General features: G+C 43.7%; 1 protein-coding gene across 1 annotated transcript in view; it reads left to right on the forward strand.

The window, feature by feature from the left end:
- Positions 1-19,114, forward strand: part of LOC149370577 (apical endosomal glycoprotein-like) — a 45,667-nt gene extending 26,553 nt beyond the window's left edge. The window contains exons 6-10 of the mRNA XM_089578012.1: positions 2,686-2,758; positions 5,446-5,556; positions 14,757-15,004; positions 16,391-16,643; positions 18,918-19,114. Coding sequence (XP_089434138.1) covers positions 2,686-2,758; positions 5,446-5,556; positions 14,757-15,004; positions 16,391-16,643; positions 18,918-19,114 — 882 coding nt within the window. The remainder of the gene's footprint in view (positions 1-2,685; positions 2,759-5,445; positions 5,557-14,756; positions 15,005-16,390; positions 16,644-18,917) is intronic.
- Positions 19,115-22,558: the final 3,444 nt, after the last annotated feature.

Raw genomic sequence — 22,558 nt, forward strand, 5'->3', positions numbered from 1 at the left:
CGTTGTACACCTCCATTAAATGCGTAGGGCTCAGTGTGTTCAGCTGCTGTCATTAAGAGATGCTGCTTCATTCGCGGCAGAGTATGCAGAAAAAGTGATTTCTGAATTCAATTCAATTTGATTCATTCATTCACCTTTATTCGAAACCTTTACGGAGGTATATACAAAAAGCTAAAGAAGACCGCTTGATGGGATCTGTGACCCTTAACAGTTCATGTGCGTACAGACAGATATAACTGGTAGTTAGCATCGACAGTCACAAATTTGAAATTCAGAACATAAAGAGTCATGACTGGAAACTAAATGAACAATTCTGTTATTAATAACTGTGGACAAACAATTCGCAATATACTAGTTAAAACATTCTCGGTAATGATACAAGGCAGATACTTGGATGATAGCTGAGTAACACAAATAGAGCATGATAGCAGGGAAGCGCTGTTGAATACAGGATAACAAAGCCAACGATAGGAACTTTCGGATAAAGAAGAGAAAGTGACACTTTGGTGAAAGTTGTGAAATTGGTAGGAAAAGATGCAGCCTTTCTTCTACGTTTTCTCTTAGCTTGCTGCATGTTTTTCATAGATTACGAATATTTAGCAGGAACGATAATCTCACGTGTAATGACTGAGTTCCGTAGTTGGTGCGCACTGACGGAATGTGCCATATTTCATGGCGATGTGTTTCATACACACTGTCATTTCTCATCAGGTTCGCTAGGGTTGCAATGAATCATTTTCTTGCTTTCTTGTTTTTAAGTATCGGTTGAGTAATGTGTGATCATAAAGAAAGTTAACTGGACGTTTTTTCAGATTATCAAAGAGGGGTTCTCTATGAGCATCATAGAGAACCCCATAGAGCATCATATGACGAGTCGAAAATGACACGCACCGACTTTTTCTGCAGTAGCAACAGCTTGTTCATGTTAGAAGCAGTGTTAGTCCCCAAATTAGATGTCAGTAACTAATGCGTGAAAGAATGAGTGCGTTATAAATAACTAACTTTATTCGGGTCGGTAAAAACCAGCGTAATTTGGTTTTTACTCCAACAACTTCGGCAATTTTGATAGCCACCATGTCGGCATGTAAATTCCGAGATAAATGTTCTCCGAATATGACCCTACGACTTCTGATGGTATGGACGTGGTCAATAACTGATGTTCCGATCATTACATTGTCAGTTACTCACACATCCTGACTTTTTGCCATCAAGAGAATGGCTGTGGGTTTATAAGTATTGGTTGTTATTGAGTTTAAAGTGCTGCATTTGCGCCATTTTTACAATGTAAGGTAAGGTTTTCCCCGTCGAGTAAGCCCACCGGAGTAGGTGAAGTAAAAAATATGGTAGTAAATGTAGCTGAATCATATATAGACGTTATGTCGCCAATATAAAAACATTAAATAGCAATGGGCCGACGATACTCGCACGGGGCACCCCACAGTTAATTTGCCTAATTTCAGATATGTGAGTATTGATGTGCACTCTTTGTTGGCGTTACTTTATATAGCTTTTCATTAAACTTAGAAATACCCCTCGAAATCCGTAGATTGCAAGTTTCTTTAGTAATGTACTATGATTTATGCGGGTGAAGGCCTTCGAGAAATCAATAAATACGCCTAGAGGTAATAATTTGCTTTCTATTTCTTGCAAAATGAGTTCTTTTTGAGTTAGGAGTGCTAATTCAGTTGAAAGTCTCTTTATAAATCCTAAGTGAGATTTAGCTAGTATGTTATGTTTTTCACAAAATTCAGTCATCCTGTTCTTAACTAACTTTTCTAATGTTTTTGAAAAAAACTGGAAGGATAGAAATTGGTCTGTAATTGGTTAGGCTGTGCTTATAGCTGCCTTTGAAAAAAACGCTGACTTTTCCTATCTGCATACCTTCAGGAAATATGCCATGTGGAAAGGAGAGGCACGTGCTCGAGGATGGGACTGATAACGTCTATGACGTGTTTTACGGCGCGCACCTGTTGGTTATTTCGTTTATTTCACCACACACATGGTAGAAACTCTTGAGCAAAAAGCTGCTCGAGGCAGCCTGACGGGGCCCAAGAGGCAACGGCAAGGTAGGGAAGCGTAAAGATGCAAACATCAGAATGTGTTCTAAAGCTCTTGCGTAACTGTGCCGAGCTGCAAAGCGCAAATTTTCAGATGAGTGATAACGGAGTACGCCGCCTGCACCACCGTGAAGTGCGCACAATACCACGCGATGTGGTGCCTTCAAAACTCACGACACGTTTGCTAATCAAACCCAGCAAGTACCCTGACGTGACTGGTCAAACTGACTGAATCCTTTTCCTGTTTACAGTCCTAGGCTCCAGTACTGCTGCGCGGCAGTAGCTCTTACTATCTTCCGTATTAGAGAAAGCTTCTGACATGGTCGCAAGCTACGCCATTTCTTCTATTGCGCGCGTTGCTGCTTTCAGTCATTCGACAGCTGCTTGCGCGGGATTCTTTCGTGTGCTCGCACGTTCAGCACGTGGCATTAAAGCCTTCTTTATCCTGTATAAGCGAACTGAACTAGTAGGCTGCCTGTTTGTTGTGTATTCCATCACAGCATTCCATCACAGCATCACAGCTTGTTTTGAAACTATCTTAACGTCGACAGCTTTCGCCCCTAAGTGGTCAGCGTCCATTAAAATTGACACGCTTCACATTTATATCTGTTTGCATTTATTTTTGCAGCTCTCCTTTCTGGCAGGTCTACCACTCGGCGTTCCTGGCGGCATTGCCCTGGATATGTTCACGGTGCGGGATGGTGAATGCTACACCAGAAACAGTGCGTAGATTTTTTCGTTCACTCCTGCTTCCTACCCCAAAATACGAAAGTGTTTTTGAAAATAAGAAGTGAAGCATACTGCTTTACGAAAATCTCGAAACCCGCGTTACGAGTGAGGAAAACGGTTGTAGCGGTTACTGGCAAAAGAGTGAAAAAAATAGAAACGCGATGAGTTCGTTGAAACGATGTTGGGGTGCTGGTAAAAACGTTTCGGAATGAATGGCAGGCCGCACCTTTACTGAAGGTGAGCATCAAAACGTCTGTGTGCTGTACATGCTAGAGTGCGGTAAAGCACTCGAGGTAGTCGAAATTAATTTAGTGTCCTCCAAATCGGCGTTTCTTGAAGCCGTTCTCCAATTTTCGAACGTTTCATACCACATACGGTATAATAACATAAAATCTCACGCCAGGTATCGAAATTAGGCTCCACAAGACATTTTGTTACATCATCCAAGACTATCTTTTTTTCTTCTCCTGATGCAGAACAGGCTACTGGGGATATGACACTTTTACCGAAATATTGAAGGGAATGTTTCATTCTTCAGATATGTAGCAAAATTTTTCTTTTAAATTATTTCCATCGATCGCATCAAACAGTTAAAGCTTCCGTAGAAAACTAATGGGGAACGCTTTTCCACAATAGCAACAATGTTAATAGAAAAGTTCTCGACTGCCGTCAGGTGATCTTCGGATATATTTATTGTTTTAGTGAAATCTTGCATTATATGAAAACATTGTGTACAAAAAGGCATTCCGCTCAAAAATGCTTTTGTCCAGAATTCATGGGCATGTTATTAAAGGTTAAAAAGTATGAAATTGCAGATAAAGTCTGGGAAGGTTTCTCCCCAGCGCTTAGCGCCGTATAGAAAGCTGCGCAATGACGGCACCAAATGTGGCGGCATGTTTCGAGAGCAACAGAGCGAAGTTCGGCGGTTGGAATAGCAGAGAAGTCGGCCGGAAAGATTGATAAATGCGCTGGTATCATCCACTATTTAAACCCAGCGCTTCTACGACTTTGACGCGGCTGCTTACATTGACTGAAAACATATAATTCTGAGGGTCTTAGGCTGCAGTCCGACTGCGCTACAGGAGCTCTCGCTGGCTTCCTTACTAGAGAGTAGCTTCAGACTTGGGTCGCAAGTTGCGCCATTTTTTCCTCCGCGTGCGTCTTGACCTCTTTGTGTACCCTCGCTAAAAGTGCGGTTGTCTCCCCATTGCTGACGAACAGTTAAGCATAACGACGAATAAGGGATTTCCTATACACGTTGCTGCTTGCGCGCCATTCCAGAGCCGCCTACGCAGGATACTCTCGCGTGGTTCCACTCTCCGCACCAGGCTCCTGAGTGTAGGAGCGTACTGCACTAGTAGGCCGTCTCTTTGTTGCGCATTCTATCACCCCATTTTTCAAAGCCATCTTCACGTCGACCGCTCACTCGATAGGAGAAACAAACGCCACAGTATGTAATGGTCTCGAAACATTGCTTGCCGCCGTTTCACGAAACACGCTGGGTGTAACCCAATGTATCAGAAATCTTAAATAAGGCCATTGGTGGCCACATAACTTAGCTTCTCCGTACCACGCTGGCTCTGCAAGGATAAGCCTCAAGATCGGCGTGGTTTTATTTGGTGATTCCGGAACCATTTTAATTGTAGCGCGAAAAAATCTTCCCCAGCTTCATAAATTCGAATCCTTGAATCTCCTCGAACACTCAAAAATGCGATAAAAAATCCCTTTAAAAATCGTAACGCATCCAGGCTACCTGCCACTGGTTAATAAACGACTGCTGGTTTGCTTCAACCGCCGTAAAATAAAGTATTCGGCTTTGAATGGTAAAATATTTTGGGATACAAATACCGAATGTTTCACTTGTACATTAGCCGTAGCGCACCATTGGTAACAGGTTACCGAATCAAGTCTTTAAAATCACGACTACATTCTTATATTTTCAATTCCACTTGTTGCAGGAGAACCCATAATAAAACTATGATGAACGATTTCTTTGTAAGCCTGAAAACTCTCTCTGACTGAACCTTCAAGCGTCCTGAGTTGCGAGCCATTGAACCACTTTCTTTCTTAGGAAACTTCTATCACTTTTAGTGATCGGTACCTGAACCAGTCAGGTGCTGCATCAGCTACAAACACCGGTACTACCTATTTCGGTAGTGATGCAGGCCTCCGAACGTGCAATACTGGTACGCGCAAATTAATTGACTAGTTGGTCTTGCTTATTCAGTTACAGGGTATACCCAACGAGTATATGTCTCTCCAGGTGGAAGGGGAATAAAATATGCCCTGCAAAATGGCCGGGGAAGCTGCTTCCCAAAATAAATATGCAGACCAGGCAAAAAAAATTATGCTTTACTGGTAAGGCAGTAAGACTGGAAAATTTGTCACAGTTAAATTATAACATATTCTCATCATGTTAATAGTTGGAAGAAAGACAAAATTAAGGACACACACGCTAATTTAACGCTGAACTTCAACTCATTTTTGCGACTCAGCCGATAATCAACGTTCGCCCTATCTTTGTGTTGCTTACACTGCCATGCAAACTTTATTGCACTGGATATAGGACCACACGTTTTTCTAGAGAACTCGGTAGATACGCGCATGACTGGATACACTATATGGCGCAGTAAACTGTGCATTTCTCTTGTCCGAACAGTGTGTACTTTCGAGTATGGCTCCTGTGGCTGGAAGCTCCAAAACTGGGCTATAAGAGAAGCTTCCTACGTTCCTGACATGAGGATGGACCACACCACGGAGCGCAATTATGGTATGGTTTCTACATTTCTGCGCTAATTGCGCCTCTTATTTGTTGTTCCGTTCAAAATATATACAGTCACTGATTTTGGCTGTAATTTCATCATCAGCTCCGAGCCATCGCTGTGTCTCGCAACGTGCGACACATAGTTCCCGAACACGTGTTCGTTCTATTAATTCGAATAGCAGCAGCCAGATTGTGATGCAGGTGATCATAGAAAGACCATGAGATTATATTTCTCTGCGCTTTGAACTCTAGTCGTGGCTCGAAATGATTTTGCTTTCGATACGTCTTTTGCCAAGTCACATCTTTCGATGACTACCTCGCTAACTCAGCCGACGGAATTCATTGAATTCTGGCATGTTTGATTCTCTTTTGGCGTATTTGTTCAATTATCCTTGTGCAATGGTGTTTTTACTAGCCGTTGGAAGGTGACAGTGGTTGTTCCTGTACATGAGTCTGGCGAAGCTTGTGGTGTACAAAATTTTCGACCAGTATCACTGCTTTGTTCTCCTGTGAAAGCTTTTCAAAATGCCAATGTACGAACGCGTGAGCTCATATTTATAACAAAGGATATAAACTTTGGAAATTTTTTTTTCAAAAAGACGATCCGAGCAAACGAATTTCTGCAACTCTTTCGCATACAGCGGTCCTGACGTTTTGAATCATCGTCAGGTCAATAAAATCTCCTTTGACATGACTAAATCTTTCAACGCAGTTTCTTAGTTACACCTCCTGTCCAAAGTATACGGCCCAAGAGGTTTTCTTCTGAGGCCTGCTGCATATCTCGTTAAGCATCCTCAGCGACCGTAGCCTCTCGAAAGAGGAATGGCATTGCGTCTGCTGTCCTTCCAAGTAATGGGCAGCTAGATAGGCTAGGGAGCCCCGCTAAACAGCTTGCAGGCAGACCTCTTAGGCTGTACACTTTTTACGGGGGCATTGCATATCATGAAGATGGAAAAGTAAGAACTCTGCCTCATGTTCTGCAAATATCAAAAGTGACCTTGACAGCCGCCGTAATCTAGTGTAATTTTCCGGCTTTGCCCGAGGAGTTTTTTTTGTCATCGGGAGTACCGCAACACTCCAACTTAGCACCGCTGTTTTTAGCGCATATTATTTATTTACTGTTACACACCATGAACTCGAGGGTTTAGCTTTTAGCAGGTGATTTCAAATTATGTCGTAAGATTTAGAACTTATAAGACTGCCGCTGTTTGCAAGCTGACTTTTACAAAATCGAGAATTGAGCCTTAAACTGAACATTTAAAAACTTAAGTTTTATCTGTAACTAGAAGACGCTAAACAGTTATCTTTCATTATGCTCTTCTTGCCGGGAAACGTCTCGTGTTCCTTGTGTGCGAAACATTAAAGTTATTGTTGACTCAAGGCTTGATTCCAGATTGCATGCATGTCCATCGTTTTTGGATAAAAATTTCGACTATTGGAATACTTCGTACAAAAGCTAGCGCAAAACACGACACACGCAAGAAAGGTAGACAGCACAACGCGCTACTGACAACCGATCCTTTATTGATCCTTTAGTTGCCTGAATGAAAGGTTGAGGGAGCATGAACGTTCGATGGGGACAGGAACAGGTTCGAATCTGCCTCTTCATTGCAAGGACTGTGAACAAAACTCTTGCCGGCCCATTCTTGAAAAAACCGTTGTTTTAGGTAGAGGCCATGATCGAGTGTCCCGTGAATTAAAAGAAGCTTTTCTGATCAGAAAAAAGGGCGCGAATGCTGTTAGCGATGCATCTATCTTCTTGTATAAAACTGAAGAATGCTTTTTAGAAAGGTTTTCCTGAGTACGAGCATGTGTACAGGTTTTTTCCCCTCAATGTAATCTCAAGTGTTCAGCGCACAGGCTTTTTTATCAGGTTTTTCTTGCTTCACGTGTTTTCTTTTACTGCATTTGTTACGTTTTTATACAATATCGTTTTGTTATCATCCTGTTGAATTCCAGTCAGTCATGTTTCTTTGGCCTTATACACCACGTGTCATGTTTTTAATGTTCTCTCGCCACTTTTTATCGTTTTTAGCTACGACGTGTTTTCAGTCTTTGTGTCTTTTATCGATTTTATGACCCTTTACATCATTCTGACGTTTGCTGCAGCTGATAGGTGGGTTGACGGTGTACCTATATATTACGTGTTTCTTTCCAATAAAGGATCAGTGGTCAGTAGCGCGTTGTCCTGTCTACCTTTCTTGCGTGTGTCGTGTTTTGCGCTAGCTTTTGTACGAAGAATAATGCACCAACTAGCCCAGCAACAAGTGTTACTTGGGTATTGGAATACTGTAGGCTACCGTTATAACATAGCAGGTAATGTTCCTTTCTTCCACTGTGTAGCAAAACCTTTCTTTTAAAATTTTTCTATCGCTCCCACCAAGCAGTTCAGACTGCCATATAAAACCACGGCGGAAACGTTCTGAAGCAAAATACAATCCAACTCATGGGAGATCTGCGGCTGCATTGATTGTCAGAGTCAAAGCTTACAATATATGAAAAAAGTATGCTCATAAACGGCTTACTATTGAAAAATGGTTTTGTCCAGAATTATTTTGTATGGATCTTCAATTTACTTCTGCCCTTTGAAACATATCGCTCTTATTCTACGGTTGTCATGAAAAATTGGAGAGGACGCTTAAGCCCTGTCGTAAAGGTATGACGCGACAGCGTAATGAGTTAATTAGGATATGTGCAGGTCTTTCTCTACATTACATTCATAGATCCCTGGGAGGAAGGAAGGAAGGGAAGACTTTTGTTACACTAAGGGTTTTTCCTGCGGTTTGGGGACATCTTCAGAGACGTCTTGGTTCTACCCCCAGGAGCCTTCTCTGTCGAAGTCGTCCGCCTCTAATCAGTGGTCGGTTGCCCTCAGTCTAGGGCTCCGCTGGCCACTGCCGCCCGTTGAGCTCGCTGTACTAGACCTTGTTGGTCTTCACAACGGTCGCTGGACAGCAGGGTCTCCCACTGCTCCGCACTCGGGTTTTGTATTTTGGGGACCACGTGTATGTTTTGGCAGGCCCATGTGATGTGGTATAGAGTAGGTTTTTCGTCGCACCGGGGACATTTGTCCGTGTATATCGTAGGGTGCATTTTGTTTAGTATATGTAGGTTTGGGAAAGAGTCTGTTTCTAATTGTCTCCAAGTGACAGCTTCCTCTCTGCTGAGAGATTTGTGCGGTGGGGGATATCGCATTCTTCTGCCTCTATAGTTTTCAAGTATGGCCGAGTATTCCCTGCGTGCTGGCGCGAGTTCCGCGGTGTCGTCGGATGCTCGGAAAGTGATGTATCCTCGAGCTATCCTGTCGGCCTCTTGGTTCCCTGCCACCCCCGTGTGCCCCGGTACCCACACAATTTTGTGTGGGATCTTGTCGTTTTGTTCTTCCTGGTTTTTAATTCTGTCGCTCGCTGCGAGGAGTATTATACGGAGGCCACATATCTCTTGTGAAGAAGTTGTAGAGCGGTTAAGCGTTGCGCTGCTCCCCTGCAATGGCAGCAGCTCCCAGCGGCGGCAATTGTGCGGCGCAGGTTGCTTTTACCTAGCGACCAATCAATAAATAAAATGCCACCTGTCACGGCGGGCAGTTTCCTCAGTATCCGGTCGGCAGGTTGAGACGACTACGCGAGGTCACGTGATTTAGGTGGCCAACCTGCCTCCCATGTTAAGACCACCTAGGACCACCACACCAACGACGCAGTTTCTGGGGAACTGAGCCTTTAACACTGACGCGTTAAATTTTCCTTGCTACGAGTTTTTCCCGATTATTTACGGTGCTCTCGGGCTGTACCTAACAGCCTGCCTGCCTGCCTGCCTACCTACCTTCCTAGCTACGTGCCTGCCTGGCTTCCTGCCCACTTACCTACCTAGCTGCCTGCCAGTCTGCTTGCCTGCCTGCTTGTCCGTCGCCCAATAGTCTACCTGCCCGCCCGGATGTCTGTTCCTCCGTCCATCTGTCTGTCTGTATGTCTATATCCGTCTGTCACAAAGCCATAGCACCAGAGAGCATTGCGACCGTTATTGACGATTCAGAACAGTGCATTCGGAGATGACTAAAACAAAATATATGATTAATGTGCACCTTTTCCCATCCAAAAAAAAACTTAAAATGCTATCATTTTAAGAAAACAAGGGAAGGGAATGAGGGGCTCGTTATAAATATGAGAGAAGCCAACAGCCACAGAAACCAAGGGGCACAGGGGATTTTTTAATTAATTAATTTATTTATTTTGTGGTGTTGCTCAATTTATAATATTAATGAATATGGTATCGCTTAAATCTAATTGATTAGAAAAGCAGAAGAAAAAACAACCACATGCCGCCGGTGGGATCCGAACCCACGACCTCCGAATTACGCGTCCGGTGCTCTACCGCTGAGCTACGGCGACGGCTGTCAAATCTTCTGCTTTCGGGAGTATTTATGTTCACAAATAACCCAACCTTGGGAGTGTTCACCAGCGCCACACACGTTCTTAACGGCGGACGTAGCACGTCCTGTGTTATCGCTGATTTGACGTAGAACGTCATCGAACCTTGAGGGTGGATGCTTTGTGAGAACCCTCTTATGCTTCCTACGGCGTCAAGGCTGCCAGAACCGAGGGCCTCGCTAAGCAATTAAGCAAACAAGGGAAGGGAATGAGGGGCTCGTTATAAATATGAGAGAAGCCAACAGGCACAGAAACCAAGGGGCACAGGGGATTTTTTAATTGATTAATTTATTTATTTTGTGGTGTTGCTCAAATTATAATATTACTGAATATGTTATCGCTTAAAGCTAATTGATTAGAAAAGCAGAAGAAAAAACAACCACATGCCGCCGGTGGGATCCGAACCCACGACCTTCGAATTACGCGTCCGGTGCTCTACCGCTGAGCTACGGCGACGGCTGTCAAATCTTCTGCTTTCGGGATTATTTATGTTTACAAATAACCTAACCTTGAGAGTGTTCACCAGCGCCACCCACGTTCTTAAGCGGCGGACGTAGCACGTCCTGAGTTACCGCTGAAATCCCCTGTGCCGCTTGGTTTCTGTGGCTGTTGGCTTCTCTCATATTTATAACGAGCCCCTCATTCCCTTCCCTTGTTTGCTTAATTGCTTAGCGAGGGCCTCGGTTCTGGCAGCCTTGACGCCATAGGAAGCATAAGAGGGTTCTCACACAGCTTCCACCCTCACCGTTCGATGACGTTCTACGTCTCATTAGCGGTAACTCAGGACGTGCTACGTCCGCCGCTTAAGAACGTGGGTGGCGCTGGTAAACACTCCCAAGGTTAGGTTATTTGTAAACATAAATAACCCCGAAAGCAGAAGATTTGACAGCCGTCGCCGTAGCTCAGCGGTAGAGCACCGGACGCGTAATTCGAAGGTCGTGGGTTCGGATCCCACCTGCGGCATGTGGTTGTTTTTTCTTCTGCTTTTCTAATCACCTTGATTTAAGCGATAACATATTCAGTAATATTATAAATTGAGCAACAATACAAAATAAATAAATAAATTAATTAAAAAATCCCCTGTGCCCCTTGTTTTCTGTGGCTGTTGGCTTCTCTCATATCATTTTAAGAAGACAAGGGCGCAGTAATATTCGCACTTTGAGTAAACACCCGAAAAGTGCCAGGAATCAAGAGAAGTTAAGTGAAAGTTAAAGATGAATGAATGAATGAATGAATGAATGAATGAATGAATGAATGAATGAATCAATGAATGAATCAATGAATGAATCAATGAATGAACCAACCAATCAATCAATGGCGATCTTGATGGGCACAGCACCTAATCTAGGGTCCCTGCGGCTGCAGTGGTCGTGCCTCTTACGTTCATCTGCGCGTATTTCTTTCTTCCTTCTTCCTGGTCTCTAGCGGTCACCTGGAAGAAGGAAGGTGGTAGTAGACGTTATTAGGCAGGGCTCCACATTAGTTTCCATGAGTAGGGCTTCTTTACGAGCACTTACCACGCACACCACCCCGTCGCTTCCGCTCTTGACTCTTTCAAACTGCTCCGCGGCGGACAGGATTCAGTAGCGTGAGCTTGTGCGCAGGGCACGGATGCCATCATCGCTGAATTGGAACCCCGCTTCCGCTTGTAACATGCGTGCACCCTTCATTATATGCGAAAAAGACTTCATTCCCCAACATCTGGAGCATACGATGGCAAAGACAAATTTTGCAATGATCGAGTGTACGTCGAGTAAAAAACAATGTTGACATCTGAACAAAATCCCCTTTCCTGGGGACGCTAATAGCGCCAGACCAACCGTATTTTGTACAAACGAAGTGAACAAAACAACATTTTGCCGTGATGTAAACAAAGCTGCGTAGGATATAAACATAAGACTCATAAACTCTAACATTCCCTATTGGTGGCTGTACTGTTGATGAGCTGAACTCTTCTGATATTCAAGTTTGGCTTTAGAAGTTACATGCTTCCCTTCTAGAGTAAATAGCGCAGCCTGTTCCTGCTAGAATATAAGGCACAGTATAGTTTAATTTAACAGAGAAACTTTTAAATACTTCTCAGCTTAAGAACCCTATATTAACGGTAGCAACAAACCCATTCACACACTGCATAGTCTTTCCTGAGCGGTTTCTGCACCGCCGGCAGCCTCCTGTATAGTATGCCGCTTGATCTGCTCACCCTGCCCTTCTTCAGCCAAAGTCTAAAAGAGGAGACCTTGAATGCTACAGTAAAAGGCATCATGGCTAACCAGGTAATTTCCAAAGAAAGTCAAGCAAGTTTTTATTTTTCATTGGCCCTTAGCGAAAACTAATACGTTTGGAATATACGGTGGGCGACTTAAATTGTATTTTAAACATATTTTGTATTCATGAATGCACTAAACATATGTAGAAAACACGTTCCTGAAATTTCATGCTTGGTATTCGAAATATATTCTTAAAATATGCCAAAGATACCTCACTTCATGCATACTTCGAACACTTTTAAAATGCGTGGAAAAAATTCAGGGGGCACTTTGACTGTCTAAAGTGCGTAGAGGCGAAAGCGTTTTCCGCACCACTTTGACTGCTTCTGTGGCACTGGTGGCGTCACATGTAATTTAGTGCTAATTACTAAGTGACAACAAATCACTAATTGATGGTTAATTACTTATTATTGCCTGAATACTAATTAACTGCTAATTAATGACGCTTAAGCTTCGCCTTTAGGAGTGGAACGCGACAGCGTGTTGTAGCGCTGCCAGGGAGTCCACGGAACGCCACCACCCGTTCGGCGCGATGCCTTGCCCTTTGAACGCTTTTTGAGGAAAGGAAATGGCGCAGTAATTCTCTGTCATCTCGGTGGATACCTGAACCGCACCGTAGAGGAAGGGAGGAAGTGGGAGTGGAAGAAGAAAGACAAAGATGGCCCGTAATGAAGAAAATGAAAATTGTATTTGAGGAAAGGAAATTACCCAGTAACTGTCTCACATATCTCGGTGGACACCCGTCAAAATTCAGGGGGACACTTTTTTGACCTAAAGTGTGGTCACTGATGTGTGGTTGTTAAGCTTTGCCTCTAAGAGTGGAACGCGACAGCGTCTTGCAACGCTTCCAGGAGTCCATAGAACGCCATCGCCCATTCGGTTCTATGCCTCGCTCGTCGGCAAATTGGTTTTTGAGGAAAGGAAATCTCGGTGGACACCTAAAACTCGCCGAAAGAGAAGGGAGGAGGATGGGAGTGAGCGAAGACGCCGTATTCACTAGACGCATCTTTGTTCTTCCCAAACCATCGAGCTGGCATGGCGGAGTGGATAGCATGCTCGTCTCACACTCCGAAGACCGGGGTTCGATTCCCGAGCTCGACCAATTCCTTACTCGGTTTTATTTATTTATATGGCCTGACTTGAAAAGTTAATTAGGCTAATTGAGCAATTAAGCAATTAACTAAGCTCAGTCCTACTTACTTGGAGCATCACTATACGATCCCTTCAATTGGTTGCCTGGTTACTCGCCGAAGTACAATTGGCTATGTTTGAAATTCACGCACTGTGACGTCACGACCTTTTCGACCAACTGAAAAGCGTGACATTTCTGTCAACAACTGCTGCTTACAACGATGAGACATTAAAGGCTTTCGCCTTAAAAGTGACATCAGGATTTCTGAAATAACTCTTCGCGAGGTCAAAATATAAAACTTCGATCAGCTACGCTGCTGTTTTGATGAGGTTACAAGGTAACGTTTTCTGCCACTTTTCAACTTTCCCCAGGGCGAGGTATTAATGGTACGATCTTTCCTCCACAGTGCCTCGTTAGTGCCCGGTTCTAACTTGGACCATACCACATCAAGTGCCACGTTTTGGGGTACTCTTTGGAGGTACACAAATTCCGAGTGGCTGAAGTCTATTTCAACATTTTTGTTTGAGCACGAGGCTGGTGCAGGGTTGTGGGGTTTTTGTATACCATAAGACCATTGGAAATTATCGAGGAGCAACGCATTCACACCGTTATTGTTGTTAAAATACTTCCCAATTTCAACAGCGATTAAGCCATGTAGTAATTGAATCAGTTTCATTGGGTGCCAAGTACATTTAAAAATGGAAAGGACATGCAAGAAAATGCTGCCATTAGGAAACTTAGCATAGTACCGTTGGAGCCTGAACTGCACCATGTGCAGCGTTGCTTAGAACATACCCTAAAGGTTCGCTATGACCAGATAGTTACCAATAGACAATTGTCCTTAAAAGAATGCTTACAAGTGCAAAATTTCTCCAAGCAAATGAACAACGTGAAATATATTGATGGCTCATCTGCACACGCAACAAAACTCTCATACATGCTATACTCAATAGGTCTTCTCGCAGAGCGCATAGGACCATCGTGAACATAACAGCGAAAATGAAACGTAGTATCGTGACAAAATAAAAATAAATTATTTGGTAGTTCGATACAACATAGAAGTTGCCGTCTCATGATGGTATTTATCTGCTTTATGCTTTTAGCTATCGTGGCTACTGGAGCCATTCAATTGTTTTTGCGGTGTAGTTCCTCATTTCAAGACATCAGGCCAAAGACCTGCCCTCCTTATTTGATGTTTCTATCCCTGCTTTCTTAATGCTAAGCGTCGACTAGTACAAAACAGGAGCCAATTTTTATCTAAAATATATCTAATTTTATCGATTTTTTGCAGAAATCGGCGGATGCAGTGTAAATTCGCAAATTACGGTGCAGCAACCAATGAAGAATGATCATAACTGCTTTTTCTACTACATTTCTATGCAGGTCATGTGGCTGAGGTAAATTATCCCGGTGGTCGTATGCAAAGCCCTGACAACTGGAGTAACCTATCACACCAGAAGTGCCTTCGGTTTTGGTTCTACATGACGGGCGTTGGCGGAACACTGAACGTGTCCGCCGTCCATGGCGATGGCCGTGAGCAATCACTCTGGTTCGGAACGACACTCTGGGCAGCACGCAAGCATTGGCTCTCTATGGCGGTGGACTTGACAAAGAGCGGCAATTTATTAGCGGTGAGCATTTGCACTCCACGCTGGCAACAGCTGTCCTTGGTACCCTTCACGCTGGAATTTTCGTTTCCATGCATAAAGATGTCTGCATCTCCACTTTAACCTCCCTACGTCAACAGTAATGCACGAAATTAAAGCTCATGAAGAGAAATCTATGCAGTGGGTAATAAACAAATTAAAATGAGTCACACATCGGCGTTAAAACTTTTGTGATGCGTTTTCAAACGAGCAGTAATGGTTCTTTATTATAATGCAAGTGTAGCGATGCGCGTAATCACTCTGCTCAGAGAGATCGCGCAGCTGAGACAGATCTTCGACCGCAGCGTCAGGCGTAGATAGCGCCAAGATAGAGAGAAGCTTCCTTGTCTTAGGGAAGAGCAAAGCCTCTGCGCATGCCTTTAGCGGAGAGTGCGACAGGTGGCATAGTAGAGTTTGCCCGCGAAAAAGGGAGTTATACTGGCTATTTATGGGGACAGAACTACAAAGGGATTGCAGCTAGCCTTATAGTGGTTCACGTTGGCGGTTTCGCGGTCACAGCGAAGCTAGTGCTCTGAGGGCGCAAAGGCTTCAACAGGTAATTCACAGGAGACGTTTTGCTGAGGAATCGTGTAGGGACGACGATACAGAGCAAGCAGCTCACGGGAGAAAAGCGAGTGGTGGGGGCAGCCAGAACCACCCAAGGAAGCCTGGAGGTTAGCATCAAGAGGCCTTGCAGGATTCGCGGTGATGTAATGGCTGCCACGGGGCATGTGTCGTAAACGAGCGAGTAAGCTGACGGTGTTCTTCGGACTACGTGGCGGCTTCAGAGCTTGGCGTGGACTCGGAAATGTCAGCACGGTAGGGGATAAGAGTGTCCATTCCGTAGCTTGGCTCACAGGGGAGAACCTGGCCCCAGTTATAGTGGTCAGCGTTCAAGTACATGGTCGCCACGTATATAAGCCATTACGAACAGCAGATGTTGCTAGTAAACTCTACAGCGAGCTACTTTTCATCGTGCCATTATTACTGTTAAATTTAATCTTTGTGCATAAGCATGACGCTCATTTTTACACTGCAGGATGACACGGTGCATTCAATCTTGATCTTCGTTGTACCCTAATCTCAAGCTTGCACGTACAAGTGGCGCGCAAGCAGAACTAAATGCGCTCTTTAGATGCCGGCAAAACGGCTACCTTCCGAAGACCACTGCCGCTCGTCGTACTTTTCTCTACGGATAAATTTTATACTCATGAACCTGTGTACGACTATGGTTACAGAAAATAGGTGCTAAAAGCGGTTTCATGGTGAAAACGCACAGGCTGCTCAAGATATGCCTGGAAATTGTTTTGTTTGTTCATTTCACTGTACGCACATTATATAGCTTTTCACCTCCCGTTTACTTCCATGCAGTTAGTGTTCGAAGGAAAAAGATCCGGACAGCTCGACGACGTCGTAGCTGTCGACGACATCAGCCTGAGCGAAGCAGCTTGTCCTCCACAAGGCAGCTGCAGTTTCGAAGAAGACATGTGCAACTGGCGGAATATTCTGAAGGCGGATGAAGCAGGCCCTGAAGCAAACTACATGCAATGGTACCGCCACAGTGGCCCCACAGTCTCCCGTTCCAAAGGCCTCGAGAAAGACCACACTACGGGAACAGCTGATGGTGAGGCACCTGTCCTTGCAAAGAGCGATGCTTGTACGGGACGGCGCCACTGCCCTCTAGTCGGATGCCGCTTTACCTAGCGCATTTCTCTAGTTTGGGTTTTAATGTGCTTTTCAGGGTATTACCTCCTTTTGGACTCGAATTTCTATCTGGCCAGGCAGTATGCAGGACTGATAAGCCAAACATTGCATTTTGGTCCAGTCGTCTGCTTTACGCTATACTACATCCTGAATGCAGAGAGTGAGTGTTTCATTTCAAATTATTTTGCATGCTGGCATTAACACCTGGCAAACAATTTGAGCCATGTTTCATTTCTACTAGGAGACTAAAAGGTATTTTGTAGTGAGTGATTTTAGTAAGAGCTCCTAAATTTCGCTTATCCTTTTTCTCGGCTGCATAACACATTACTTGAATGAGGAATTATTCATTTTAATCCAGCCAAGCATATTGCTTTCACATACATTTCGTAGTTGATGTAAAATTCGTCCTTATCCAGCGGCTGAGCCTGGGACCACCTAAAAACCAGAAAGACGGGTCGAGAAAGATGGACAACACAAACGTCTTTAGCGCCGCTTAATAAATAAACTTAAACCAACAATCCCGGAGTCGACCTACGAACTGAGATAACCAAGACGACTAGGAAATCGCCGGAAATGACCGCATCTATTAGAAACCAGACGCAGACCTTTTGTTAGTCGAGAGATAGGGGAATCCCTTCAGGCGTGGGTATAGTCCAACGTGTTCGGCGCGCCAGGCAGCAGCCGGTGACGTCGGCTACGTTACGCCGGCTACGACGGGCGCGTCAGGAAACCGGCGCGTCTAGAGTCTGGCGCGTCTGACGTGCCCAGCACCTCAGCGCATGCGCAGAACAGGTTTTTATCTTTTGGACGCGCACCGCGGCCAGGCGAGGACGTTGTTTGCACTGCTGCTACCGCGCAAATTTCGCTACTTGCAGAGCGCGGAAATTTGTTCTCGCGGAATGCCGTTGACGCACGAGACGAAAAAGAAACGTGTTAGCACTGCTAGTGCAGCGTCTTCGGCGCAAACGTAGGAGATGGATGTATATCAGAAAAATCTTCTACAAAAGGCCAGACCTCGGCGAGTACCACCACCTGGTACAAGAGCTCCGACGAGTGGACCCGGAATACCATTTCAAGTATTTCAGGTAACCAGCAATTTTATAGTGCTCCCGCATTACATGTCGTGAAGAAGTCAATGCCACAAACGGACGAGGGACAGAAGAGAGGACACATATCAAGTTCACCAGCACTACTAATGTGTCATCTCTTCTGTTTCTCGTTCGTTTTTTGCGCCGACTTCTTCACGACATGCATCACCAACTAGCCCTGCAGCTCGCTCTCCTGTCCCGCGATACAGTAGCGTTTTCTCAAAGTTCCACTTGTATTTACTTTGTCTATGGGTTTCGCGGCAAGGTGATGTGTAGCGACACTTCAGCACTGAGTTTTTCCGTACCCGTGCCGTGTGTCACATGTAGCATTAGTCCAAATTAATTATTATTTTTTTGTAGTATACGTAGTGCTCAATTACCAAAGTTACTGAGCGCGCTGTAGCTCTCTTCTCCCATAATCGAAACGACTTATATGGTCGGACGCAAATTGAAGCAGCTTGGGCTCTGTGTATTGATTACTACTGCATACCGGTAAGGTAGATTTTCAGTACAGTTTGTCTGTTGATGCAGAATGACCAAAGCGTCTTTTGGCCGCCTGCTGGGCCTGATTTACTACAAAACTTTGCATCTTCCCAACCACCGAAGACCGATATCTCCAGGTGAAAGGCTAGCTGTTACACTGAGGTGAATGTGGGGCTGAAATGAACGCTTTGTATATTTAACTGAATGTTACAACCAGTACTCATGAGATCCTCACTGTTCGACGTGAAAAAAAAAATTTGCTTTGCTTGCCTTGGTTCGCACATTTTATACTGCTGTAAGCCTGTCACAAAGTGAAACAGCTGCTAAAACAGGGCAAAATTCGTTTTCTGTGGAACTATGCTCATGATATAGATTTTATGATTGCTGAACATTTATTTTATGACTGTTAAATGCTTACAGGTTCCTCGCCTCAGGCTGCAACATACAAGACATTGGAATGTCTTACTGCCTGCACACTTCAACGGTGTCGCAAATACTAAAGGAAACTTTGCCAGCAATACGGGACTGCTTGTCACCAGTTGTTTTGAAGCGCCCAACAGCAGCACAGTGGCAGCACATCCAACAAGCTTACTGCACCAAACGGAACTTTCCTAACTGTGTAGGCAGCATAGACGGCAAGCACTTTGCCATCAGATGTCCGGACAACACTGGCTCCGATTATCGCAACTACAAGGGATTTTTCTCAGTTGTGCTTCTCGGAGTTGTAGATGCTGATTATCGCTTCGGGCTGGTTGACGTCGGAGCTGAAGGGGGATTTCCGGATGGTGCTATATTTGGAGAGAACACCATCAAAGAATAGCTTGAAGACAGAACACTCGGACTACCTTCTTCAACGTCCAGGTGGCCTCTGTGTATTGTGGGTGATGCAGCGTTCCCTCTGAAGACGTGCTTACTGAGGCCTTACCCTGGGAAAAACTTTGAAGAGAAAAAAAGTTTTCAACTATCGATTGTCTACGGCACGGAGGCGCGTTCAAAATGCCTTTGGCATTTTGGTTGCACGGTGGCGCTCCTTTCTTTCCACTGTGGATGGAGACCCCGAACTTTTAACCAATATGGTAAAAGCAGCAGTGTGCCTACATAATTTTCTACTGCAGGATTCTGCATACTGCCCATCTGGCTATAGTGGCACTGTGTGCGGAAAAAATGTGCAAGATGGTGATTGGCGCAAAACAGTTATGCAAGTCGGTGGCAGTAGCAACCACTCTACACTAACAAGTAGTCGGTCGACTTCAACGGCCATAGCCTTTAGGAATGAAATTGCTGAATATTTCATAACCACAGCAGGCTCGCTTCATTGGCAGCTGAATGTTGTTCGGAGGAGCTGAACAGTAGCCTAAACTTTTACAAGATGTTGCATGAGCAACCATCTCGTGAATCTTTCATAAATAGCGAAGGTAATGCGGCCTTTCTGCACTTTTATACCATTCATTTTCTGTAAGCACCCGACAGACTTCATTCTGTTCGAGCGCATCACTTCCCAGTTTGTTTTCCGTGTCTTTTAGTAGTGATAGTACACTGAAAATGCACTCATATTGTTGTCAGGTGTTGCTAAGCCTGTTTTTTTCCTTAAATCTGTCTGTTCTTCAAAAGTGCTATTAAACATGACTGACATTTTATTTTGACTTCACAATTTATTCGCATCAGTTGTTCGTACAAGTTCACTTCATACTTTCATGTCATGCAGATAACAAAAATAGCTTTTTCTACGTGGAAGTAACACAAGTTTATTTTAGTCTACTTGCGGGGTTTAAAGACTAGTGTTCTTTTGTTTCCTTCTTTCCCATGGAAAGTGCTTTCACAGTCTTCAGCAAGCACCGGCACTAAACCTGGGCCTTTTTGATGGCCCGGCATGTTGGTCATTTCCAAATTACATGCTTAACAATCTTCCAGTTATTTGGATTTTTTTAAAGATTGGATGGTTATTTTTGCAGTGTAGCACCACCAAAATATTGACCTGAAATAATTTTTTATGCAATAAGGTGCATCGATCAGATATCGCTTTATTATGTACAAATTACAGAATCGGTTCCTCAAAGTCTGCCTTTATTTGTATACCCGTACACGTGAAAAAATATTGCAGGCTACCGAGTACACAAATGGCACAGCAATTGAACACTGGCGTTCCATCACTAACATCATGTTTGACTTAAAATCACTTCATTTGGCACATAGCATAAAAAATACACACCTCATGTCAAAAAATAAGAAAGCAATGCAGGCGAACAACAGCTGCCAATGAAATATAAAACTCTTAAAAAACAAGAATCAGATAATAGCATAAGTAGTAAAGGTCTGCGATAAAAACACTGAGATATGCACAAGCATTGTTGGAGCTGGACTAAGCATAGTGTAATAAACAAGCACAAGTGGCTAACATTAAACAATATGAAATCGAGAGCAATCACTAAATTGGTACGGCAGTACCATATCAGAAGCACTTGAAGCCTATTGCAGCTCGTCGTCTTGCATTGAAATGAAGAAGTATTATACATATCTTGCAGTTTCATAGCTAACATCACAGTTGATTCCTAAATTACATCATTATGTTTATAGCAGTACCTAAATTGCACATCTGAGTTTACCCTGCAGCAAAGTAATGTAGGTGAACAACAGCTACCAATAAAATATAAAACTTGTAAAACACAATGAGGTACCAGCTCTAGTAGCAATGGTTTGCAATAAAAAACATCATTTAAATCTGCACATGCACTGTGTATCCCATCAGTGTTGTAACATGACTAAGCACAGTATAATTAGTGAGCAGAGATGGCACAGGCTATGCAAAATATAAACATTTAAAATCACAAAACTGGAGCAGCTTCATATCACAAGCACTTGAAGCCTGTTGCGGCCAGTCTTCTTGCACTTAAATGAAAAAATAATATGATACATATTTTATAGATTCATATTTAACATCCCAGTTCATTTAACATCACAATATTATGCCTATAGCACCAACTTAAATGCACATATCGGTTTACACAACAACAAAGTAGAGCAGCTGGACAACATTTGCCAGTAAAATATAAAACTTGTAAAACACATCAGTCAGGTATCAGCCCAAAATAGCAATGGTTTGCAATAAAAAGTTTCATTCAAATCTGCACAAGCACTGTTCATCCCATCAATGCTGTAGGTGGACTAAGCATAGTCTAATAAGCGAACACAGCTGGCAGACGTCAAGAAAAATGAAATAAGGAACATGCTATCACGTTTGAAAACGCAAAACTCTCGTGGCAGTTTCATACCACAGGCACTTGCAACGATGTTAAGTCCAGCCTTGTTGTATTCAAATGAAAAGGTAGTGTGATAACCACATTGTAGCAAATTAACCATTTAGATTGCGGCCTTATACTTTGTTCCACTGGCAGTGGTAATGGGCCTCTATAAATAACTTTTTTTCAACCCTGAGTGATTAAATTCACTACTGAGTAAATTTATTTGCCTTTCACACTTCAAAAAAAAAGTGGGCTATGTGCATGTTAGCACATGCAGAAGTAATAAAATTGTACGCGCAATGGCTCTATAAAATGAGTGCCATCCATTTCAAGCTGTTTTGACCACTGGCTTTGTAGAAAAAAGGGGCACATATTTATATCAGTGACTTTGTAAACAAAGAACAATTAAAAGGCACTTCACTAATTAAAAAATGCTTCAAAGTTCAACAATTTTAGAGACACAATTTCCTGAGGCTTGTCGAACTGTACACCTGCAGATTCAAAGCACAAAAGACACCAAGGAACCCTATTAAAAAACATTAAAACACATGAACACATGGAATGATGTTTTGGATAGTTCGGCAGTAGTCAGCATACAAAATATGGCACGTCGGTCCACTGTTGGCCGCTCTTGAACCAAGTGGGAGAAGAATTTTTGCTTCAAGCGAGAGAGGGGTAAAACAATTGAAATAGGAGTAAATTTTCCCTCAGAACTCTTTCCACTCAACACTTGCTACTCTCAATGGCTTCAATATCTGTATTAGGGAACAACTCAAGAGTGCAGCAACGAATTCCCCTCAAAGGAGGCCCTCCCTCCAGCCAGTAGCGTGACTGGTTTTGATGAAGTCGAGGTTATTCCTGTACTTTGAAATTGCATGTGTCTGGCCAGTGTCTGAATGGGATGGGATTAAATGAAATATCAGAACACTTGGTCAAGGCCTTTGCCTGGAGGGCCTGCCTTGAGGGGTCTTTGGCACAGCACTCTTGAATTGTATCTTACAATAAGATTTATACCAGCCACCGTG

This window comes from Amblyomma mixtum, chromosome 1 (genome assembly GCF_055824585.1).
Source record: "Amblyomma mixtum isolate Tamu chromosome 1, ASM5582458v1, whole genome shotgun sequence".
NCBI classification, from domain to species: Eukaryota; Metazoa; Arthropoda; class Arachnida; order Ixodida; family Ixodidae; genus Amblyomma; species Amblyomma mixtum.